General features: G+C 37.2%; 1 protein-coding gene across 3 annotated transcripts; it reads left to right on the forward strand.

Moving 5' to 3' along the window:
- The first annotated feature begins 922 nt into the window (after positions 1-922).
- CBWD1_1 (COBW domain-containing protein 1) lies at positions 923-20,250 on the forward strand. Of its 3 annotated transcripts, XM_051210794.1 has the most exons (12): positions 923-1,118; positions 6,016-6,206; positions 7,328-7,606; positions 7,648-7,789; positions 7,826-7,912; positions 9,290-9,334; positions 11,722-14,506; positions 14,542-14,586; positions 16,086-16,143; positions 16,184-16,318; positions 17,915-18,047; positions 18,091-20,250. In XM_051210794.1, the coding sequence occupies exons 2-7, from the start codon at positions 6,113-6,115 to the stop codon at positions 11,804-11,806; spliced, it is 732 nt and encodes a 243-aa protein (XP_051070814.1). In that variant the 5' UTR covers positions 923-1,118; positions 6,016-6,112; the 3' UTR covers positions 11,807-14,506; positions 14,542-14,586; positions 16,086-16,143; positions 16,184-16,318; positions 17,915-18,047; positions 18,091-20,250. The 3 variants fall into 3 exon arrangements, with proteins under 3 accessions (XP_051070814.1, XP_051070813.1, XP_035589530.1); XM_051210793.1 differs by having other exon boundaries at positions 9,290-14,506; XM_035731964.2 differs by lacking the exon at positions 11,722-14,506 and having other exon boundaries at positions 993-1,118.
- The last annotated feature ends 6,665 nt before the right edge of the window (positions 20,251-26,915 follow it).

Consider the following 26,915-nt stretch of genomic DNA (forward strand, 5'->3'; position numbering starts at 1 on the left):
AAAGGTCCCAGTTGTGAAAAAGATTCTTAACATCTGTTCACAGCCAGCTGCATTTAATTGAGACACAGAACACTCATCTTCTAAGACTGTATACTGCTCTTCTGCAGGCAAATAAAAGCTCAGACACTTAGCTATCCTGCTACCGATGTTATTGCTGGGGAAATTGTTTAGTGACAGTGGTCTTGAAACATGAACAGTGTTAGACGTACTGTCTACAAATAAACACCAAACGTACTTAAAGCTATCTTGTAATATCTGACAGCAACAGAATCAAAGGCACGTTTTTTCCTATTTTTAATCAGACTGATTCGAATCAATATACTCACTAAAAACAGGCAACTCTACTTACTGAACTGATCCGTTTCGTTACAGGCTTTAAGCACTGTACTTAAGTATACTATAATTCTATCGACTAATCTAAATTACAACGGCAACCAAGAGTACTAAACTAAGTAAGTGTCATAATTATTGTTCCATTTGCACAGACATGTTGCTAAACGGAGTAAAATGAACATAATTCAGCCGATAAAACCAAAACACGAAATATAGGCCATTTGAACTTGCCTAACAGAAGACGAAGGATAGATATATATTGCTTTCAGACTGAAGACAACAGTCAGTTGTTCATAAAAACATAGTCTACAGTACAACAAACCTTTCTTCAGTAACATCATGCACTGACGGTCTATCTGTAAACAATAAACGATGTGATTAAACTAACTATGACTTGAGATATCATTCCTGCGTGCAATGAACGTACAGTGTAGCGCAGTCGGACGTGGCGAATGAAAATTAAAAACAGAGCAAAAGTAACAACATAATGTAGTTATTTAATTAAAAATACATTATGAAATGACAAAATCTGTGGTTACTTGAACGCACAGATGACCGTTATTACACTGGGCGATACATTAAGTTTACATGGTTGCGTTGCGGATAAAGTTACCCCTCAATTCCACTAACATGTGACATAGTTATCCGACATTAAGGTCATATAGCCTTAGCCGCGGTTACTTCAAGTACACACGACACTGCAGTTCTGTGTGTCTAATTATTGAACTGTCATAATTTTATGGTGGTCCCTCTTTAAGTACTATCGATTACTTTTATCTTCAGACGTAAGTCATGTACACATGCCTAGCAAGTCGTTCCCTTGCTTTTTCTCACAAATTTCGCAAACGCCTCAAACAACCAAGGGGAAATAAAGACGAACAAAGGGGGACGTGCGTTAGAAAATAAATGGGAAAGGCGCCAGAATGTTTGCTTTTTCGCTTGTCTGGGTGAAACGCTGCAAATTTTTCCCTTTTTGTCACTGTGTTTCAAATGTCTCTGCATTGTCTACTTTTCAACTAAATATACGACGGATTGTCTACTTTTGCTTCCACTTTTCAAAAATCTGTAGCATAACCCCAAACGTCTTCCGTGTTCGTCTTTATTCCCACATTACGCCGCACGAAAACTGTAATCCACGTAAAAATGGTATATGTTTAGAGATATCTATTGAAACGAAGAAGCGTATTACTTTACAACGTTATGAGTGTTGGCAGATGCTGGAGCATCAATCGTTATGTACTTTAATTGTGATTTCCATGAAAGCTGTTCTCATTTTATCCCACCGTCTGTTATAAGTCGATCTTTGACAGCTAAGGACGCTTGACAAGTTAACGGTTGCCCTACATCTACGAGCTCTCTCAGTGACTTTGATTGGACTAATCTTAGAAGACTAACAAGGTGATTAGTTATTTATTTCCCCCCTTATTGGTTGCTTGGGCTAGACGTAAAAACATTGTAAAAGCTGAACGTTTCAATAGCTGTACGACATATGTGTCTCAGGATTCACTCTGGGTATTCGGAAGTTTGTTGACTACTCACGTTATTCCAGCGAAATCGGGAGTTGAGCATGCTCCTGCATAACACTTGTCAAGTCCCTCGGCAGCCCATAAACCTATTTAAGATTGTATTGTCTCCATAGTCGATGTCTATAACCCCTTCTCACTCAACCGGACTACAAGTAATGCTCTTTATACTGTAAAATACCTCATCAGCACAAGTTGGTGGTACTGCTTCTCTCTGTTAGGTTCACCGTTATCGACCTTTAACTTCAGGGTCCTTAACTGAATCTCATAATACGGTCACTGTATATCCAGAGTTAGTGCTTGACTTTTGAGTATGCAGGTCTTTCAAATCAGTCAGTATCTGGTACACATTAATCCATCGCCTGTCTGAAGGATTGACATAGTTTCCAGATCTGAACTAAGGTGAAACGAATAAGAAACGTAACTATTAGTCTTTTGCCTTGATAACAAGGTACCTTTAATTGTCCAAAGCAGTTGGTTGTCATTCTAGGGAATCGGATTTCTGTCCATATGACCAAAGGTTCATGTCATCAAGTTTTATTCTTTAAAAAAAAAAGAAATCCGTTTATATGGTCAGAACCAACTTAACGGTTTTCGTACGTCAAAAAGTAAACTACAGTGATATTTTATGGAGGTATTCATATATTCAAATTTTCTTTCCGTTTTAACGAACCAGTTACTGATATCAAAGCTAGGGACGAAACTGCACAATCTTTTAGCCATGGTAATTTGTGGCAACAAAACAAGACTACCCACATTTTTTCTACAATCAATTCTTTCTGTTGTCTCTTCAACGTAGTGATCGTCGTTCATCGTTTAAACCCATTTTATTTCTGTTTCAACTTCGATGTAAACATGAAAATTAATCTTGATAATTTTGTTTTTATCGACTTGATGTGTTTTCAGTTCCATGGGCGAACACGTTGATCAGGTGTTTGAGCAGAAATACGACAATGCTACCCACAAATTGTCAACTTAATGAGTGTGATTTTATCCTTTAAGGATGCGTTTATATGCATGGTTTACTATGAATACTTGGATTTAGAGTGTCAAGTATGTTTTAAAGGCAGAACGTCCTCAGGCCTGATTTCAAGAGTTTGAACGACTTGTCTTGCTAGCCAATGTATGTTGGTATAATATTAAGAATGTGTATTTTAGAGCACTGGTTCTTACCACAACAGGTGATATCAGATGTCATGAAGTCTTAAAAATATAACTGCCCATGTCTCCGAAACAACTTGTCCTAATGATGCTACAAAACACTGTAACCATTTTATACTTGGGACCTTAGATGAGATAGCAGATTATTTTCTTTAGGTGACCCCAAATGCTCTGGTACGGCCGAGGGTGTGGAGGGTCAGTTCTTCCTGTCTAAATGCTCTCACATGGGCACGCGTATATAACCAATGCAGTGAAGCCCTACTGACTGCTTTCTCGTGGCGAGGGTGTTGTTTACGAAATTGCGAGGATGAAAAAGTGAGTGTCCGGTGCTTTAACCAGGTTGGTGGATACGGAGGGTCCACCTAGGGGAGTTGGGAAACCTTGATTCTTAACCAATGGTGTACATGGACTTCAGTATCCTGAACGAAAAAATGGCGTGTGAACCAAACGTTGGTCATCGGTTACCATGGGACTGCGTCTCCTGACGTTGCCCATTGCCTTGTGGATCAGATCCTTAGATCAAAGGCTCTGGGTGTGGCTCCCTAAGAAAACCACCTACTTCGGTTTGGACACCCGGGTAGTATCATAGCCCGCACATAAATCAAGTGACTTGTGTGGCGCATATGCATTTGGTGCCCCTTCGTGCCAGTATATGTGTTCAAACAAATAAATAATATTCTTCAGGTTGTATTACCAACTCCGCCTGGAGTTCCTCCGGGGGCTTCTGCCGGCCCCAAGCCTGGATAAAGGAGGAGGGTTGAGTATGAGGTTAGCGACCCCATCCCGTAGAAAACTAACTCGCTGAAAAAACGCTAACTAGGTTGTATTATCGAATTACTGTAGGTTACAAGCAGTTTGTATTAAGCAAGCTGTTATTATTTACGTCGAATTATTTAAAGATTTTAGAGTAGTGAGAGCAAATTGGTCCACCAATGTAAGTTGTTGACTATTAATTTAACCCATAAGTCAATCAGTCGCAACACAGAACCTGGTACGTATGTGTTGTGAACAGGGAAATAAGAAGCCCAGACAACTACGAAAGCTATTTTCTTGGGACGTTATTTCATTTCATTCAAACCTTGTAAAACACTTATATTTATTTTTGTCCCTATTTTATTCTACATAACGGGCTTTCGTTCTATGTAACATTCACTGCCATACCCTTTTTTGTTCCGAAAATATTGTAATTTAAACATAATATTTTGCATCTTATTTTCTACCCTAATTCCCAGTTTCGGGCATAATTGTATTTTTCCAAATTATCGTACGTTGTGGTCAGGATATTCACTTATTTATTCATGTACATTTTTGCACTAATCCGAATTCAGAGAATTCAGAGTGTTCCAACTGTCTTGTCTTCTCTCACTTGCGTGCTTGCCAACCAATGAGGTTCTAAATAGTTCTCTCTCTACCCCATGTCGAACTCACGCGTACTAGACTGAAGGTTAAGCCGCTCAGCCTATCGCGCCAAGGTCATAATCTGGACTAGACAGATCAAGGTCAAGTCATAACAAGGTATCGACGGGGTAAAAGCGATTCAAGGTCATAACAGTATGTATGTCGGTTCAAGTTTCCATACCCCGTTAGCACGGAAAGATGGAATTGTCAAACCAACTCCCATAATAATAAAGATATTAACAGTGTTAGTGGTGATAAAAAAGGCTAGGCATAGAAGATACGATTCAAGAAGATACAAATTAGTGTAGTGGAAAATTTATGAGAAATTCAGTAGCTATGATCTTTGGGAAAGACGAAGAAGGGCTGTATCTGTGCCATTGCAAACGATTTTAATCCATGTCATTCAGTCTCTAACCACTGGTTACGATAATTACGTGAATTCCGATCAGGTAGTCTACACTCATTAACATGTGCCAGTCCAATGGTTGATGACTTCATGGGCTGATGCCACGACGTGCAATGCTATCCGGTATTGGAGATGGTTGGAAGAAAGTTAGGGGCGGCCAAACCAAAACGTGGCATCAATGCTTGAAGTCACTAACTTCTAGTCTGAGCCATGTTGGTAGATGCAGACTACTTGGTTGGGGTCCGCGTGACAATCGTAACCAATGGTTGGAGACTCTTGGTGACATGGCTCAGAATCGATCACAATGGCGTGGGTGTATACACTCCCTGTCTTCCCTTAAACTAAGAGATTAAAATCGGTTCATACCTTTTTTTCTACGAACCAATTTCTTCTTGTACTATATCTCTATATGCAATCTTTCTCTTATATATTACCACCTTTGACCTAACCACTGCTATGAATCCGGTGTTCATCTTGTGTGCTGATGCGGTATGGCAACCTGGACCGATGCACATATTTGCCTGGTCCTACATTGTAGCTGACTGACTGGGCTGATGCCATGTTTTGGTTTGGCCGCCCCTAGCTTCCTTACATCCTACTCCGACACACACATCGCTCCTTTTGGACGTAGGTCAATTTATTCTTCATGACAAAAGTATATTAACACTTGCCGAAGTTACTCATCTTTGCTCAAATTTTTTCTAGTCAGTTTCGTGCATTCCAAGCACTGCCAAGTTGTATCCTCTCATGTCCAGTGTTATTTGAATGATACTTCTAGTCCTCTACATTTTTCGGATGTTCCAAATACCGATATTAATTGTTGTGGTTGTCAGAAGGAGCATTAGTCCTTGACTTACAAGTATCAGCTTACACCATACGGCGTCATAACCCTTCTATTTAAAGATCCTCCAACTCCCAGGGCAGAGTTTAAACGATCTTAGTGTTATTTTCTGGTTGACCACTTTTTAGAAAGGTTTTTCCACGAGGTGAGGTTGCCAACCTTATGCTCAGCATCTAATTTGAAATCGTGAGAAACCGTCGAGAGACTCCATACCGAGTTGACTTTATGTAATGGACAGTTCTAATTTTTGGTCATGGTATATGACGTTTACTTTCTTTTGTGAACCTGGTCTTAATGATTTCCTGCTTCAACATTGCATATTTAGTATTAACATAGTTCCTCTTTGTTTTCAGAAGTACCAGGCCACTCTATATTCAAATTATCATCAGTATTCAAAGGCTTGATTAAAGTTGTGTAGTATCTACAAGGTTCAATACAATACCCTTATTAATGGATGACATTATTCCTGACTTAGTACGTGATACGAATTTGAGTTCACCCACTTTGGACAAAGTCCCTGTGACGATTCTGTCAGGATACCTTGGTTAGTTCTCATTTTATATTGTCCGAACTTCGCTTTTTGAAGCCCTCTAGAAATCTAAGTTTGGTAATCATATAAGTGATATTCTTTTGTTACAGTTCATCATATCCCTAAACATACTCAGTCTGATTCCGGTCTTCTCACTTGAATTAGACATGAATACTGCTTTATGGATTGTTTTTGGATGTGATGGTTCATCATGTTAGTAACGGACGTTTGGGCATTATTCTTTATTTCTCTGGGCGAATTTTTTCTTCAGCTACTGTTATTTGGTTAATAGTCTTTTAACGTACCATTCTTGTGTTGTTCTCGAAGATTCTAAACGCAAATTTGTCTCATCGATTTCCGAATGTAGACGTAAAATCATAGTACAGATATCTGTATTGTAAGTGATAAGGGCATTTAGGTGCTCACCCCAATTTTACATGTCGACGTAATTGGAATTAGCATGTCTGAATACAATTTAATCATTGTGAATACTGTAATAAGACATTTTAAGATATAGTAAACCCTGAAATTAAGCGACAAGAAATACCTAATCTGATAGTCTGTTTATTTATTTATTTACTTGAACACATAAATATTGGTACAAGGGGGCACCAAATATATCTGCGCCACACTGATAGATAGTCTGTTCAATTGATGCAGTTGGAAATAAGCATTTTGTCAATGTGTTAAGTATTTGAATGACACAGAATACATTGATATAAAGTTACATTCTTACCATCTATGCGGTGCAACATTTTAAGATACATAGCTCCTAATGTTCGTTGTGATTTTATTGCCGCAAAATATCATTTACCTTAATGTCTTTATAGAAAGAGATTCTACTAAATGCAAGTACTTTCTAACCACTGGTTTTTATGTTCGCTAAATCTATGGTGTTAATGTGCATAGAGTATACCGCTGTGCAAGCTGTTCACACATCTTGATCAAGCAACTAATTAGTTAAAGTTAATCTACTTTAATACGCTCCTGGTCCACCAAAGGACAGACTTCAAAAGTAAATGGACACCAACCAACTTGTATCCACTGTATTTTCAAACGTATATTTCGTCATTGTCGATAATTTGCGTTTTGACGTTGCATTGATAGCTACAATACATTTATCAAATTGATTTTAGGTGCTGGAAAAACTACTCTTTTGAATTATATTCTAACCTATGCTCATAACAAAAAGATTGCTGTTCTTTTAAATGATTTTGGAGAAGGTTCAGCTGTAGAGTCTAGTATTGCGTGGAGTGAAAAAGATGGCAACCTCTTTGAAGAATGGATAGAATTGCGTAACGGTTGTTTATGCTGTTCTTTAAAAGATGCAAGTGTACGAGCCATTGAAAATTTAATGAAGCGGAAGGGAAAATTTGATTATATTCTAATTGAGACATCTGGACTTGCTGATCCAGGTTATTTGTGTTCTTGAAAGGTGATCTTCCCAATTATCCAGGTCCTGTTGCATCACTCTTCTGGTTAGACGAAGATTTATGTAGTCAAATTTGCCTCGATGGAATCGTAACAGTTTTGGATTCAAAATACTGTTTACCACATCTTATGAAGTCTACTGGGGATGAGATGAGTGAATATGAAAGGTTCTTAAATATATTTGACACTTATTTTTGTTCCAGACAGGTACTTTTGGCTGATGTACTCATTGTCAACAAAACTGACTTGATTTCTGATTCAGAAAAATCAGAAGTGGTTCAGCGTATTAGGTAAGTCACTTTTTGATGGTCCACTCATACAGTTTTCCAGGTGATTAAGTAGTACGTGCGTGTCTATTACTGAAGCTGTTTACGGGTCTCTAAACAATTTCATTTTCCACGCTTCCAATTCTATTTTAAAAATTCCGGTAACACAACCCATAGTGCATTACATTTACACGGTATTATAATTACAACTAATCTTTTCAACATTTAATGTATCGTACTAAAAACATCTATACAACTAGACGTTAATAGACAGTCTCACACAAGATAGAATGGAAGTATAATAAAGAAGTAGAAGGTGGTCACATAGAAATTCTCTGAATAAAGAAGAGTAATATTTATTTGCAGATACAGTTCAGTCAAAAATACGATGAAGATTAATTTCATCAGCTCAAGAAGGTTCTTTTTACGTTTATGATGAATGTTATAGAACACTACCATGAGCTCACAACTAGTTTGTTTCGATCCATATCTGGTAGTGTTTCAAGCCACAGTGTTGTGTGATCTCAAATGCAAACCAAGGAGTCGCCACAAATCAATACATGCCAGTGCTATACATCTGCCGCTCATATCATACTACCATGTAATAAACAGACCACTTCTGTGCTCCAGTCTCCGCCAATTACAGTCTCAGGGTAGCAATACACCTTGTTTAAGTTGGTTTAATATTCGTAAAATATGTATAAGCCACGGAAGTAGGCTTGTCAATATGGTGATACTAATTATGTTCAGTGTGAGCAAATACATATTACCAGACTCCGGCATTACATGGAAGTTGTTGACATCGGACGTAAGCAGTTTTCCTGAAGTAAAATCGGTTAAACATAAATTCGACAGCATCTTCAGTTTGAGGGCGGTAGGTTTCGCACGTTCTGCTCTCGTCGACCAGTTATATACCTGACTTTACAGTCAAATTAAGGATACACCGGGACCAAATGTAGCTTAGAGTGGCATAAGGCACTCTGGTTTTTGCTGTGTTCAGATCGATCACCAATGCAGACAACTGGCTTCTCATCCCTCTCGCTAAAGATACGAACGACGTCCATAATTATGCGAATTTACTTCGGTATGGTATCTCAGCGCCATACAGCGAGTTAGAAGTATTTTGAAGTATTACAATGTCATTGAGATTGGAAGCACATGTTACTGGTCGTAGATGTCATGGGGCTAAAATCCACACTAATTAGTCGCCTATTGGTAGCTACTATCGTTTTGTGTCGTTCTTGATGCTTGCGAGTTTATGTCAACCACTCACTCAATATCTTGGTTCACTCATTTCGTTGGTTACCTATAACCACCATAAAACTGGTCTTAGCATTTTGTTCAGCTCCATATCATTTTTGTTTCTAAAGGCTTTTGTTTTCATGTTTTCGTTTACCATAGAGATATCAATAATTCTGCTAGGCTCATTGAAACTAATTATTGCAAGTAAGTCTCGTTTTTAAACGATTAACTGAATAAACATTCATTTTCAATAGTTTTCAACTTACAGAAATCTGTTTTGGGTGGTGATGTTGCATGAAGTAATTTGCTCTTTTGTTAGAGTTGGCTTCCATAGGATTAAGATCTAACGAAAATTAAATAGACTCCTTTATTTGCTTATATATTTAGACACATAAATATTGGTATAAGGGGACACCATATATATATATATATATATATATATATATATATATATATATATATATATACCCCACACTGAAAATGAGGTTGTGAAGAGATAGAGAATGTAAAGAACGTGTAATAAAAAGAACAACAACGAAAAGAAATTAGTATGTGACAGTTTAATAATAATAATCGGAGAAGCAGTTCGGCCAAGCGAAATGCAACCAAAAAATATAATTTCAGTCGAGGAAGTTATGTTCACTTTTATAAAGAGAGTAAAAGGAAGTTACAGAAGGATCGCCACTGGCTTCTATTCTGGTCCACATCTGATAACATCTAGCTACTGTGTTACACCATCTATGAGACCCCAACCAGGCAATCACGAGGGACCGACAGATGCCAGTCCTATGCAGCATTAATTCATACCACAACACCATGTCATACACTGACCACCTCTTCATTTTTTCAACCAGTCCCAGCATCGACATTCGTAAGACGTGCCCGAGCCACCAAAGTCGGTGTTTCAAGATGGCAACACTAATTGAAATATCGTCTCTGTACTCAAACACACGACACCGAACCTCTGCATTACCAACATGATGTTGCCACTGGATGTGGCAATCCTTCGGAGACAACGATGATCAAACACAAAGAGTCGTCTAACATCATCAACTGGGATGGGTCAGGTCTTACAAATATAGGGCAGAACTGCTCTCACCGACGCGTTGTAGCTCCGACCGTTTACAGCCAGACTAACATCACGAAGGCGTCAAAGATGGTCTAGATTGGCATAACTCGCTCTGGCTTTCACTGTACGTGAATTGATCTCATCACTCACACCATCACCAGTATATACGCAGCTACCGGATACACGAACTGCTCGACTACTTCTATCCGCTTACTACCCAGAGTGAGTTCAAGTTCAGGGTTTTACCAATCTTGTTAAAATACTATGAACTTGATTGGTGCAAAGCACGTGCCATAATTACGGACACTGACTGCCAACTGGCTAAGTGCGGATTGTATGGCTAAGGTATCGTCACACATTAAGACAAAATCAACCACATACTCAGAACGACGTAAAGGCTTTGTTTATCGTCTATTTCTTAATTTGATGGAGTTTTTAATCTGACAGTGCATAATTGACTGTTAGTCGGGATCCACTCGATTAGTGTTGGTTCTACTCTAGTGCTTAGTGAGACACACATTCTTGAAGAATCAAACGAAGATGCCACAGTTTTTGGACAGAACCATGTTAAACAAGTTTTTGGCAGTGATAGGTGGAGACTGAATAGGTAGTAGTTCACTAGAGTCTTGAATATAAGTTTCGGATTAGTAGCAGGCATCAATGTTGAGACTTTCTAAAGACATGAACAACACTGTCTGTTGTCCTATCTGCATTAGTGTACTAACGTTGAACGGAGCCAGTTTGAATAGCATACGTGGTTTCAGAAAGGCTGGTTCAGAATTCGTATTCGGTGATAGCATCCAACTTTGATCAGTCGGCGACTTGAAATCATTTAAATAGTGATAGATTTCCACCATAAGCGGGTTTCTGTATGAGTAGAAAAATAAAAGAATATACATAATGTGATTCAAAGGGAATAGACAAATGACATAAGGTAAGAACGAACATTATCAAATAGTTGTGAGTAGAATTAATAGGAATGAGGATGGAAGCTAGGATATTTCTCTCGGAGTTACAGTTACCATTAAATTACTTACCTTCCTAGGTTAAATTGTACTAGAATTTTTGACTGGTAAAACGTAGTTAGCAGTCCTTAAGGACAAAAATCAAACCAATGGGAGATGCAACGAAAACAAAGAAGTAAACAATCACAAGTTTAAGGCCAACGAAAACCAATCAACATCGAGGTGTACAGGACAGGCTGTGAACCTCATGTGGAGAAATTCGAACACTTCACTTCTACCTGAAGTTTGTATTAATGTCGTTCAGAAGAACGATGAAAGCTTCACGACCAAACCATCCAGCTCAGAGAACAAAGCTCTATAGAAATCACCCACATGAGCTACAAATCCTCTTTACCATCTCAAAATCATATGAGCGTAGTTAGCTGGTATACAGAATTTAATATGTTGGAAGCTTTTTTTCTGGATAGTCGACTGATCAGCATTTTAGAACAGTATAGTATCAATCTAGTTTCTCCGTAACTTCTTCGATGATTTCATTCTCTAAATTTGTTACATAGAAATCAGCTGAATACTTCAACACAGGAAATAGGTCAAAATTCGAAAAAAATAAACATGAAATTAACAATTATTAACAATTCGTAAAATTACAGTGGTAAGTACACAAATATATAGATAGTGATTTATTGACAAGGTTGTAGAAAATCAAACAAACAATGAATGTGAAAAGCTTATACGGTCGTCTATGAAGTCTTACCAGGCTAAGGAAATGACACTTCCGAATAAGTAAACTACAGTTGTGGACTCGAACCCTGCTCCTGCTATATGTAGTAGACGAAACCTAACCTCGTTGAAAAACTGCAAAGGTGGATTGTGGGTTAGTCGTGACTGTTTAGTGTTGCTTACTGCGTAACTACTGTCAACCAATTGTAATAAGATTGAGCCACATCTTGTTTTCATTTGGCTCTTCCCGAACCACATTAAGAGCTGACCACTCATCTGTTGGTTAAGTAGCCTGATGGTACGCTCGACATGGTTTTATCCACAGAATTAGGTAAATTGGTTATACATCAAAAAAAAGCAAAATTAGTTGGCTTATCCTTATTTGGATAGACACGATTAGTACACTAGAAAAAGGAAAACTAAGACTCTAGCTCTGTATAATATCCTTCTAATCTTCCTTACTAGTTTATCATATAGAATATCGCTAGCTACCTCGCCGTTGAATTATAGTTTTAAGTACAGAGGTTTCTCGTAAGCTGTCCATATCCTTAACGTCTTTTTCCCATGTTATCGTGAACTATTATTCCTTCGTTATGGTTTAAGAGCTCTTCTCCATTTTTACTCTTATCGATAGTAATGAGTTTATCATCTATGCAAGAATATTTTCCATTTATTTAGGCACAAACCTTGGTACTAGGAGGCACCAAATATATATGTACCACACTTCGGTTAAAGCGCCGAACATCCCCTTTTCGTCCTCCAAACTTCGTAAACAACAGTAATACCGTAGAATGCAGGCACTGGCTGAATATGCGTGGCCATGTGTGAACATTTCGAAAGGGAGAGTGGACTCTCCTCATCCTCGGCCATACCAAAGTATAAATCTTTTTCCTCAGTAACCTCCTGAAAGATTTCGTCTTCTAAATTGGCTAGGAAAAAGTCGGTGAAAGTTAGGTCTAAACGTAAACCCACATCTACGTCATCAATTTGCTTATAATGAATGTTGAGATCTAAATGAACTTTAACTATGCACTTTATAAGTAATTTTTAAAGACTATCCTCAGGGTAGTCGGTGCTGATTTGCTTTTCTGATTTTTTATATTATTTCGATTAGTAATATATTGATGAAAAAATGGAACATAGTTAAAAGTTTGACGAAAGTGCTTTTTAATAGCATAATTTGTTTAATTGAAAAAAATGGTAGTCAAAAGCCTTTTATGTAGCTCGTTCGCCTACTCAGCTTTAATCCAAATTGCGTCAGGGCTCATGATATTACCCGGCTACCTAAAGCGAAATAGGTGGAGCAAAGGTCAAACTTGCAACTTATTGGTTGAATGGTGAGTACTTGAACCATTAAGCCACCATTCCACAACTGAAAATCTTATCAACAGTGTATTATTTCCCTTCGATTATTTCTAAATCAGTCCCAGAATCGGGTGCAAACAAAATGGAGTTTATCTAGAAATTTACACAGGAATCTTGTAGTATATGCTCAAGCTCTCTACCAGTGGTGATTGATGGAAAATATACCAACCAATCTGTCTTGATTCGATCCGTACGTAAGCATAAAATAGTCAGAGCTTTATCTTGCTAAAACTTTTGTTTAATCTATGACGTAGTCTAAGAGGGATTTTAACGGAATCTGTGTTTCATAGAGAAGGGATCGAATGTGGCTACTGGTGGTATGGGGGACGAGGGTGTCGTTCTATTTGGTACTCGTCAGTTGAATCTACCTGCATCCCAGAGTTAATGTCCATCCTAGGACTCCAACCTTTGTATCTTTCATTTCAAATGCTAACGCTTTATCTAGTTAACTATTGAGTCCAGTTAGCCACTCGCTTGTACAACGGATATAAATTTTAGTCTCATTTGTAATGACTTGGATCCCATTACTAGCCACATCCATCTATTCCATGTAAACGTGTGTCAAAATAGCTGTTTCGAGGCAATTCGCATAGGGTGCATATATGCCAAATAGAACTGATGAAATAACATTCGGAATATCAGCAACGAGACAATCAAAAAAAGAACAAATTCAATTAGAACCTGTCGTTGGTTCTCGAAATGATTATATAACTGTTAGGAGGATGATAAATTATTTGAGGAGTGATGGACTCTTAGCTATCGTTCTGTCTATATATTTACCGTTTCCTTAGAATTGTTGTGCACATAATTTCCTAAATTTTGGACTTAGTTCCACGTTCACATCAGTGATATTGAAAATGCAAATATTGATGGTTTATTTCTCTAAGAATATTTTGAACCTAGTAAATCTAATCCTCTGAGTATCGACAGCAATTGCTTTTGTTATTTTTTGAAGTGCTTACACTGTCTGATAGATAATGCAAAGTTAGTTGAAGTATTCTAAATGTCTAAGAATGTGAACTCTCTTTACTGATACTATCATATCATAGTGTTAAGTATTGTTTTGACTGACAAATTGACTTTGTCAGCGCCTATTAGAGTTTTGTTTCTTTTGTTTTAGAATGCTTTATTTATCATTTTGTGCGTCAGTGCCAGATACTCAATGAGAATGAACAATCACATTTTTGATTTTTAACAGATTGAATGTTCGAAAGATAGCATCTCTTCAAATATTCTTCTTCTAGAATTCATTCTGAAGTTAGAATCTGAGTTTTTAATTCATTTACTTGTAGGGTGAATTTGGAAGAAATTCTCGATCTTCAGATGTATTCTAACAGGTTGGTTTAATGTGTGTTTGGTTAGATGTTTCATCTCTGATTTCTTCGATTGTAGTTTGAACATGATTATTGATTTACATATGTGAGATTTTAAGATACTGTGTTGTGTGCGCTTCCCTCTCTATTTTGTTATTTCCGAAACTCTACGTAACTGGTATTGGCTGAGTAGTATAATGAGGGAAAAAAATAATTTTTATTATCTCGACAAAATACTAGACGTACTGTAGTTCTTGTGATACTGCATACGTTGTTGTATTTGTATTCAATATGTTTTGTTCATGTACATACGACTTATCACGTGTCAGGTCCACCATTTGATTTCCGTGTTATGTTCTGCATACAATACACCGTACTTCTGAATCTTGTGCTCTATTTAAGACACGGCGCTGACCATATGTTAACCACAGCGGTGCACGCATTTTAGAGTAATATACACATCGAGGGATTCTTTGCCATACTTGAGTCACAAGCACTGTGAAGTACACATTTTCTAACTCGAAAATAAAACATAGACGGTACATCCAAATTAAAAGGAATTTATAATTTTGACCATATCGCGTATAGTTAGTTGGGGTCGCTAAACACCCTATAATGCTGAGCGACTAACCATTATCACTTAACACTCTAGTTAAAATAATACAGCAAAAAATTTTATTACCAAAAGTTTTTATCTGTACATGACTAACAGATTATCTGTCGTAGAAACTTGTCATAAGTATTCATAATTATAAAATGCATTTTGATTTATGTGAGGATACTATTGAAGTTTAGGAATGAGCAAATAACTACTTTACTTGAGTCTCATTTTAGAGAATTGTTCATTAATTTAAGGTACTAAGTTAGTCTAAGATTTCCAGATTTTTAATTAAACTAAGTGGGTTAAAGTCCGATGTCTTCATAATCGAGCATCAAGTTACTTTGTTTTACATTTGGTTACTGAGACATATTCAATATTAGGTGTGATTATGTACTGTGTTTTTTTAATGGTCATTGGTGAAATCTGGTATTTGTGTTGCACAGCTAATCGTGTAAACCTCAAAACAGTGAGATATTGCAAAATGCGTCAAAGTTTGCTAAATGAACCAAACTTTTAGATGCTGAAAGCATAAATTGACTAACTAGATATCTACGTAACTGATATATCGTTACCCCTAAATTTCATTTTATTCTCATTATTAGTATCAAGTGATGCTGTGGATAAGATTAGAACCTACGTCAATATTTGATGTTCAACTGAGAGGATGTAAAGGTCAATCGAAACCAGTAATTATATGCATACCAAGTCATTAATAATATGATAACGTTCTTTACATAGCTTAAATCCTTAAGCTCTTACGGTATTATCATATCAACTTGATATTGTTTCAAAATATCATTCACTTTTTGATGGTGTGTATACTTTGGTTTCGACTAGAAACGGCTTCCTCATATTTAAAAACTATATTGTTATGGTCGTTTTTAATTTAAGTTTCGTATTGTTATAATTTTTTTTAATGCAGTCCTAAACTGGAAGCTTTTGTTCCGTCTTCCAAATCGGTATCAATTCATTTGAATAGAGTATGTTTAATCAAAAGCGTTTAATGTGTCGTATTTTCAGCGAATATCAACGCTGACCTTTGAGTTTTCTCGTCCATTCAGTCGTAAATTGTTTGAAAATGTTATAGAGACAATGCTTTGGGAGCACAGTGTTCACGATGAGAGCGGAAATCCAATGAATGTTCTACGCTTAAAGGTAATGCTCTCTTCATAATTACTATTAATCATTTTAAATAGTGAAGGTTTCTCGTTATAAGAATGAGTTATTTAATGTCGTATGTGACTTTCCTTAGGATCTACCACTGTAGTACGAATGTGTCCACTATTATTCTGCCCTCTGTATCAATGAAAGTTGAGTGTGCAATACTGAATGTAGGGGAGACAAATTGTGACTACGAAATCAAATATACTGACTGTATTGGCGTATATAAAGGTGAGGATGAGGGTGAAAGAACAATGCTTGAAGCATTCCTAAATCTTCAGAATACCTTAGGATAGAATGACATTCAGTGGGGACTAGAGATAAAAATGATTTTAAAAACCCAAAATACTTCAAGGAAGGATTTTCGTCTTATAAACAATGACTGATAGTGGAAGCCACATACATATAAACCAACCCTATAATAAATAAGAACTTGTGTCTAAATTTGAACGAATAGTTTCACAATATTTGGGTGCCGAGTTAATGTGAGACATTAAAGAGGAAGAATGTATTTGTAAAATATCAGAGAAAGAATTCGAAGTAAATCCAACATCTACGAAGCACACAATATGTTATCTTAACAATTTTCGTTTCACACCACATGTCTCTTATACACTAATGTAAATACCTACTTCAAACAGTGTTCACGTTGATTGGATGACGTATTCAGTATACAGTAAACCAGAGAACCATGTACCTATTTATATTTGATAATTTTGTTGTTTGATTATGTTTTCTTTTAAAAAGCTTGGACCAGATTGCCAGGCGAATCGTTTGATTTCGAATTCTTTCTCTGAGATTTTCAAATACATTCTTCCTCTTTAATGTCTCAATCCTATAATAGTTCTTGTAGACTGGATTGTGTATACGTATCGAAACAATGACAACTAATGACTAATAAATGGAAATAAAAGTTTATCCACTACCGTTACATTCATAGTTTATAAATTATGCATTCTGGACATCACCAAGAATGTACATTCAATTGTTCAGGTAATTATTATGTTTACATTTGCATTTGACACCCTTTCTCTCAAAGTAATAACACAGCATCTATGCAGTTAGGTGTTTATCTCTAATTCTGTAAATAGTTTGAGAAGTCTGACTTTCAGATTTTTATCAGAATAACTAATTTTATCCCGATCATAGCCTATGGATACCTTATTCTAATAAAATCTACATTCATGTACTACAGCTTTAAAATATTTAATATCAAACTACTCGAATAAGCATATTCAACATTTTAACATGGTCCGATAATTGTCTAGAGCATGGTTATTTTGAGATCTTAAATATATTTGAGAGTTTTGATTTACTACATAAATTTTTTTAGACCAGACTAGTGAGTGGGACGCCACAGTTACTTTCCATCAATCTCTGGGATCCTTACAAATAAAATTTGGTTTGTAACGTGTTTTATGTAATATATACACTCGACGCCTTACTTTTCTATTTAAAACGTTAAGGGGACATCTTAGTTTTTAAGAAAGCGATAGTTTAAAAATGTTTTTTATAGTGTATGTTAATATAATTTTATTAGTTGGCAAAGTCGTTCTCAATGTTCATAATGAGTCTTCTCTTCTTTGAAAGGGATTTATTCGCTTCATAGATGATGATTGTACTTACAGTCTACAGGGATTGAACGAAATTTATGATCTTTCCCAAATACCTAATGAAAGAGCTGAATTGCTTAACCTAAACGGAACAAGATTAATATTTATTGGTATGTCAAGAATATTCGAGGTTAAATAATCTTTTTACTTTAGGTCATAATCTATGTTCATCAATTTTGAAAGAATTGCTCATTAATTGTACAGTATGAAAGACACTTTATAGGATTGATTACATGTAACTTACATTTTGCTTGTACATACATCTTTACACTTATTTTTGTTTATTTCTAGTTTACGATTGTTAATTTGTTACGAAAAAAACTTGTAATATATTTCTGTAACTCTTAACTGTTTCAAACTGAAAAAAATTCAGAATTAAGACATTGCACCTAGAATAATAGAAACCCTTAATAGAGTCACGTATGGTTGATTTGTTGCAGTTAAAGTAGTAGAACTTTTACATATTTGACTAATATACACCATTTATCAGCAGTCAGTCGTTAACGTTTTCATAATGTCATCATACATAGTTGTACATTTTCAGTAATAATATCATCAGATAGAAATCACTTTCAGTGACTTGTTTTTCATAATTCGGTCGACACATTCAAATCTTATTTACTTATTTGAACACATAAATATTGGTACAAGGGGACACCAAACACATGTAGGATTTAATTTGTCCTACAGATATACTACTAGAACCGTAAACGTGATACTGGCGATTACAGAGTCTATGTGAAAGCTATGGTCAGAACAAGGACAGCTTGGCTTCAAACTTTATCTGTTTCTAAACGTGAAAACAATTAGTTTAGCACAATAATTAAGGAAATTACGGTTATTAAGTGAAACGCACAAACATACCGACCAGTATTGCGTGTCTTCTCGAAATGATTAAAATTATGAGTAACACTAATATAATAGGATGATAATGTCTTTCAATTGGTAGGTTACATGCAGCAGGAATAGTTTGTAGACACATCAGACCAGATGAACTTGGTGGGCGTCTATACGACGATTTGATTGGTTAGTTATAGACATAACTAACATTCCCTCTGAGCTGCACCACGTCCAGGCTTCGTTACCGTCGCACTCAAATAATCGGCCTCTCCCAGTAGGCATAGGTCCCGTGGAACCCGGCTGACCTCTTCGGTTGCTGTCTTCATTCGAAATGTTCTGACTCGTCCATCTGGGCCATAATTGGCCTGTCTAACTATAGCTTACGGCCACAGATTTCTCGGTGAGCCAATATTGTTTACCAACACTAAGTTTCCCGGTTGTAGATTCCTTATGTCTAACCACTTGGATCTCGTCTGAAGGGTTGGTAGGTACTCACGTAACCATCTGTTCCAAAATAGGTTGGCTAGTCGTTTCGCTTCCCCCCATCTGTTATATAAGCACGTTTTACTCATCTGAGGTTCGTCTAACGATACACCTCTGTAAACTAACAATAACTTCTTTGGCGTAAGTACACAGGTTGTCACAATCACTAACTGGCTTTGCGAGTGGTCAATTGCTCAGTATTTCTTCAGCCGCTATTAAAAACGTCTCCAAAGATTCATCCGTCAATACCTTTTGAAACAGTAGTGATCGTAGCATTCTTAGTGATTTTATGATGCATTCCCATATACCGCCTCTATGACTAGCACTCGGAGGGTTAAATTGCCTTTCACAACCTCTTTTCGAAAGGGTGTTTTCTGTCTTATTCTGTTCTCAACTGCACACAATCTGTTTAAGACGTGTCGGCTCCTCTGAAGTTTGAACCGTTGTCGCTAAATACATGATTTGTGTGACCTGGCCTAGCAACGAATCTCGAGAGAGCGCATAAAAATGAGTCAGTGTCCAAAGCGTGCATATTTCGATGTGGACTGCCTTAATAGGTAGGCAAGTAAACAAACGGCCGTATCGTTTTTCAACCGCTTGCTTCTTAACGTTAAAAATAGTCTACAACAGAATTGAGTTCTTCCAGGAGACGTTCGGTTAGTGGATACATAATCTGCGTGCACGGCGTACTGTTGAGTCTCTTGGATAGGTAGCACTGTTTCAGGACTATTCGAATAGCCGCTTGATGACCCAGAAATCTTCGCGAAGACTGTTCAGGGTGTGAGTAATACCAGAATACGCGTTCTAGGGAGGATAATGCATTACCATCAAGTCGGTAACAAAATGTTTACCAGGAAGTATAAGCGGATGTTTGATTTCGAAGGGCACGCACGTCCCACTCCTTGAATGACGTTATACATTACGAAGCGATAAAGATTACTTGTCGGACTCCTACGCGCAATGCTACTTCCCATTTTCTTACCAGCAGACATTAGATGGAGTTTCATTTCCTTATTCGAAACAGATACACCTGCACTCCTTGGTCTTTCTTGTGATTCATATGTATTGCCGTGCTCGTCTTAATGCTGTATTTGCCTTAATGTCTCCATCTCTGTGAAAAATGAGATCGTTTGAACCAATATAATTATATCCTACTTCACACTATAAATTTCTTCCAATCTCAATCTACCAAGAATTAACGGTCTTCTGTCTAATCTCATATTGTGGATGAACCGTTTACATAAAGCGAATACTCTCAGCATTTTGAACCAGGTCTTAAAATTACTAAATCGATCTAATAAATATTAGTGGACATCAGTTAGGGGTTCCCCAGCAGCATTAATTCTAGTGAATATGGCAAACTTGTGACTGATGTTTCTTGGTCATAAATGAGTGCACCTATTCTGGACCATGGAGATTGCTAGAGCCAGCAACTATCATATTGCCAGGCAGGAGATCAGTGAGTTGCTGTATGGAAGATTGTAAAATCGGGACAAAGAGAAGATAACTGAAAGAGTGAGGGGAAGAATATCTGGCACAAAATATCTGATCAGGTAGACGTATAAGGATAAAAGATAGGGAAAGGTGGACAAAAATCGGCTAGTAAGAATAATAGTGGTAGTAATGACAAATTACGAGATACTCATCAGATAGTTGCCCCGGGGAACGTTAGGCGGGGTTCGATCACGTGTTTCTCGAGCCTCTCAAAGCTGTTCGCTGGGGGGGTGATCACGTCTTCCGGGAGAGCGTTCCATTTTAAGCCGATACGGTGAGTGTGGACTTACTGGGATATCAAGTATTCGTGCGCTACTCGTCGTGCGTTGCATCATGACATTTAATTTCAAGGTTTGTATGTCGAATGCTCTAGTTTCAATTTTAATCACTTACCACGGTTTCATATTTTCTGTGTGGATAAAAACTAACGTTTAATTGAACGATATTTATGAGTAATAATAATGGCGGAGAGCCTTGTGTAGAACATTGTCAAATCTCTTATGTAGTCTATGTCCTGTTTGATCTCATCCTGTCAATTTAAGTGAAGAAGTTGACATTAAGTTCCCTCGTAGGAAAGCCTGACTTTAGCTAAAAGAAAAGAGTCTAGCACATTATAATTCTTTGTGTCAAAATATAGGAATAGCAGATCCACAGCAACTTCATGATCCCATCACTCCGCACATTCGTTCCACATTGAAAAGTTTATTTTCGGTTCGAGAAATGCATTTTCCGAGTCCGTGTTGCTCCTCATTAATGACTTTATGGACGTTAATATACTCCTTAACTTGGACCTGTATTAACTTTCTATAGAATCAAAAGCAGCTCCACAGGTCTGTTACAGCTAGGACGATACCTATCTTCCCCCTGGAACTCGGATATAGGACCACCGAATTACAATCATTTTTAAGGTTTATGCGTGTATAAAGACGCTTCTACGTACACACTTTTGTACTGTAACCTGAAGTTTTTTTTCCGTAAGAATTTCTTCTTCTTGGTCCCTTCAGTTGTACATTTGGTTAATCTTTAGATTTTGAGTGAGACGGTTGCATTTTTCCGGCTTTGTTACTGAATTCTCACGAGCTACATCTAGATTGCTTGATTTGATGTTCCGAATATCGTTGCTGCCATATTGGTTTGTTTTCATTTTTCATTGTATTGCTTGAAATGGACAACACTTTATAGGTTTTTACTATGAATTGAAGCATTTTTACATAACGGGATACAATTATTGCTGTAACGGAGTTAAATATTCCCTATTGAACGAAGCGTTTGTGATCTATCCAGAAAAAACTTTTAATGTTAATGTTCCAATATGAACGTTTATTTTTGCCACTGATTTAATCATTTGAATTTATTGAACGGTTATCAGTTCAATAGGTCGGTAATAATGTTTACTTAGAACCATGCCTTATCCAACACTTTGTTTGAATTTCGACTGTGCAAGTGGACGAGTATCTGAACTAACCGCTCCAAGTTTTGATAATTTCAAACCGTTTTCATTTGTAGTCAACACTGGTCCCTTATTATATGGACACGGTCCTCTAATCATTCTCATAATACAAAAGGATATACATTACTTCATCCCTCCTAATTAACAGCCCTAGTGTTACCTGGATTGTTCTCCCTACCTCTGCTATATTCGGTGCATTAGTTTAGCTACTATTTCATTATATGATCTATTTGTTCGAAAAATTGAAGGAAATAGGGCTCTGCCTGTATTTCTATCGGAATGCATCAATGAATATATTGACGTCCGTTTATTCAATCAGAAGTTGGATTTGCTATGCTTGTTCGTTCATACTTATATAATCTTTCACTTTGCGAGTGAGGGTAGGGTAAAGAAAGAAACTGGTGAAGTGTCAGTACTGTTCACGACTAACGATTGCTTGTAGATCCTCCTTGAAATTTTACTTGACCAGCAGATTTGGTGTGTGATTACTTGCCACATATTAGCTCCTAATGAAATCGTTGATTTACTTGGTTTTCTGAACTAAAGAGTAAGTTTCAGAAGCGCATCCCAAGCATCATTGTTGGTTAATAAATGTATTAGCTAAGACAGTAACCAACAACATCAAGCCGAAGCTACTGCTGATAAAGATTTGCAGGGCCAGTGCAATGTCACTGGGTCCTAGACAAACCATCCGGCAGTCGGGTCACTGAATGTCGAACAGTTCAACGATCCCCATCACGTTCAAGGAAAACCAACGCGCATCAACCAATCGCACGCAATAGACTGGTCCATAAAACAGTGGTCGCAATCTCTTATTTTACCTACTCTTACTAATATATTTCTGTAGTAACGTCCTTTGTGTTATACGGTCTTCAAAGCAGCCATAGTATCTTGGTATAACGAAAGGGTAATCCACGTTAGGTGTTGACCACGAGGTGTGTCTTGGACGTCAGCTGATCGGTCACACCATTCCCGTCTAACTCGAGTGGGCTTCTAATCACTCGACACAGATCACCTAAGTTTATGTTCTATGGGTTTGACGCCTAACCTATATATCTGAAAGATTAGAGTTGTAAATTCCGAACTCTGCTCTTAGTTTGTTCACTTTCGCTAGGCGGCCGCATTATTGCCCTTTTCATGTTCTCATTTGTCCGTTTTTCTTTGGCAGTTCCACTATTTTTCAAGTTTCAACCGTTTTTCTCCCTTGAATACTCCAACACGGTCTCAGATGTAAATTTTCAGCTAGGAACCTTCAAAGTTTCTCACCTAAACTTTTTCTGAAATACATGAATGTTCATTCATGAGAACACTTCCCTAACCATTTCATATTCTTTATGGTGTTTTTTACAGATCTTTAATATGAAAAAATGTGTTCCTTATTTTTCAGTTGTTATTATTTCTTCTGACATTTGAGCGACTAAGGAGAAGCTTCGTAGCAAACGAATTCCTATTATTTTGTCTCTTCCTGCTTTTTGTAGTCAAAATTATCATCGGGAAAGAAATACGGAAAACTACAAAAGTAGGTGCCTCGTAGTCAAATTCTGACAAAAGATTACGATGAAGTGAACAGAATACAATATTGGAATCAGAAGTCAGTCTTTGTGTTTAACTGTCATATTTAGCAATTGAGAATCATCGACCAGTCACGAGATGATCCTTCATCTCCATAGAGATTATCCTTCCACTGTCAATATTTATTAACTTCGCATACGCTCGTTTGGGTGGAGGTGCAGGCTAAATATCAACCTTTTACGGTGTGATCTTGAATAAAGCCTGTGATTTAGAACCACGCACAACTGCCACGTAAACCTGGCTCATGTGAAATATTTGAATAGGCACAATTTGTGTCAGTGAAGCCAACCTCCCTTCAAATTATCTCAGCGTTACTACTAACCTCTGCGCACCTCCACCGTATTCATTTGTGCTAAATCTATAGCTTAGGAAGTCAAATTAGGCTTGGTTCCTTCGAAACCCAACATATTTGCATCCATATCATGAGTAAACCTGGGTGTGCCCAATATCTGTCACTAATAATTAACAAGACAATTGTAAGAACATATTTAATATTAGTAGGAGCTTTGAAATTTATTCTAAAACTTGAGTAAAACAAAAGAGTGAAACTGTTAGTGATCAATATTTGTCCAGTATGACAGTTCTTGACCGGTCAAATATTTCTTCAGTCCACTTGTAACAGTTAATCGGATTCGAAACTGACAATTTTACTCGAAGTGGTTGTTACTTGTATATGGAAAAGACATTTCTTTGGCAAAGGTATACGATCATTCTTTCACCGTAAAAAGTCTCTTAAAATGGTGGGACTGATGACAGAGTTTTTTCTAGATACTTAAACACATTATTATAAACAATTATTGCATATTAAGTTTGATGAAATAGAGAGAAACGTTTTCTGGTGATTACTCGCCAGAGCAAGAGATATACCTTAGTATCGTTTACCTAACCAGGACATTAGTTATGATATGCTCATACTTCGAATCTGCATAGGATATAGTGGTCACCCTTCTGGTGATACAGTCTAATGTTTCACGGAGCCAGCTAAATATGTTGAAGGATTAGAACGATATCCTCATTACTCAGGCTAGCAAAGCTAGAGAAAGTCACCAGACCAGCAAACATCCAGTTTTGTCTAGCAACACAGGCTTCTGCGTGGCAATTAGGGCTATTCCTATCAGCAATTTGAAACACTAAGCAAGAGGCTCAGTTCAAAGTTAAATGAAGGATCAAAATATCTATCAGTCGGGAGAGGTAGCGAGCAGCTGTTTTATGTGGAAATTAATGTTCAATATACTACCTCATAAAGATAACTTGGGTATTTTTAACGAACATTGTACAGGCACGCAACCTAGCTGGAATTGCAAACTCACGTTTTAGCAAGAAGTATCGCTTGCTAATCTGAATACAAGAAGAATACCTTCTAATCAGATTCGTGTATTCTCTTCGTTTAAAGATACTACCAAACTAATCTTTATTGTCAGTCTTATATCAAGAAACTAAACACAAGATTCGTTGGAGGAGCTTACTTCAAGCGCAGATGTAATATGAAGCGAGTACGAAGTTGCTCACATTGGCAGTGTGAAGAAGATTCCCAACCAGACTCACAAAAAGGCTTAAAACATACATTCCTGGAGAATGTGATCAGAAGTTGAGCAATGAGAGAATTACAATGTGTAGCTGTTTACATTTAATAAGAACTTATGACTAGCCGTCTTTAACGACAATGACAATACATATGCTCAGAATTACAGTTACCTGTATAGAAGGAGCTGATTAGGCTTCCCAGTTCGTGGTTTCGTCGTGAAGCCCTAGTTTGAATGGATGGCAGAATATTTAGGATCCTTTTAGAGTGTGAGCACAAAACAGAGAGCCTTCGCTTGAAGTTATCATCTGGTTTTCTAAAACGGATTCAGAAAGCTCGTTTATATTTTTGTGATTAAATAACAGAACATTTTAAACTCGTTCAATTAGTTTGCTATAGGTTGAGGGTGAAACTACACTAGTTTCTACACACTAGGTGGTGGTTTCGGTATTACTATCCAGTGATCCCTTTTCCCGTACAGGATTCTTCGTCTAACAAGAAAATGCAATAATGTCTAACATGTCTGTATCTAATTAGATCACTGTCAATGAGGAAGGATTAAGTTAAGAAGTTCCATACTGAAAATTTAATGGTCTGATATGTCTATTTTCTGGAATCCCATATAGAGTCATTCAGGTTGATGTGTAGAAACACCTCTCCAGTGAAAAAAACAAGTGCTTAATAGAACGTTTCCGTTGTATTTCGGAACGAAAGTATACTTTCAAAGAGAAGTAGTCCTTTGAAATAGACGATTCCCCATGGCCTCATCATATCCGAACTTTTTTCATGATATCTAAAAATACAGTAGTTGATGGAGTTATCACATGTGCTCTAGTGCAACATGTGAAAGAAGCGACAAGGTACGATCCGGACACTAAATCATCCTTATTAGATCTTATACTGACTCATTATGAGAATGATATTGCGAACCTACATCATATGCCACCCCTAGGTAAAAGTGACCACGCAGTTTTAACTTTCGACTTCCATATAACTGCCAGTCACAAGGACGCGTCAGTCCAGTCCGGACCCAATGCCTGGAAAGCAAACATACCAGACATCATGCACTCAGCATCGTTAATAGATTGTACAATAGACCCAGAGTCCTCCATTGAAACGGCCTGGGACGCATTTCGAAATTCATACTTAAAAGTTACCACACCTCACATCCCTTGAACTATACTAAAGGGGCCGAAAAACTCACCACCATGGTTCAGTAGGGAGGTCCGTATCCTTCTCCATAAGAAAAGGAAAATATGGGATAGATTTAGGTTACTGGGGACTGATGAGTCAAAATCTCAGTATCGAAAGGCTCAGAATACTTGTGCCTCGACCCTCCGTAAGTCTAGAAAATTGTACGAAGGAAAACTTGTTAAGGAATCCATAGAATGTCCTAAACGCTTGTATTCCTATATAAACCAAAGGACAAGGAGAAAAGGAAATATTCCTGCTCTATGGGGAGACAGTATTGCTTCATCATTAGTGGAGGACGACTTTGGTAAGGCTCAAGTGTTCTCGAACTACTTTAGCAACGTATATACCATAGAAGCGCCCTTCCTGTCAGCGTATGCAGATCCCCCATACATAAACTGGATAGCATGACCATTAAACAACTCG

The sequence above is a fragment of the Schistosoma haematobium genome, chromosome ZW, assembly GCF_000699445.3.
Source record: "Schistosoma haematobium chromosome ZW, whole genome shotgun sequence".
Classification (NCBI taxonomy): Eukaryota; Metazoa; Platyhelminthes; class Trematoda; order Strigeidida; family Schistosomatidae; genus Schistosoma; species Schistosoma haematobium.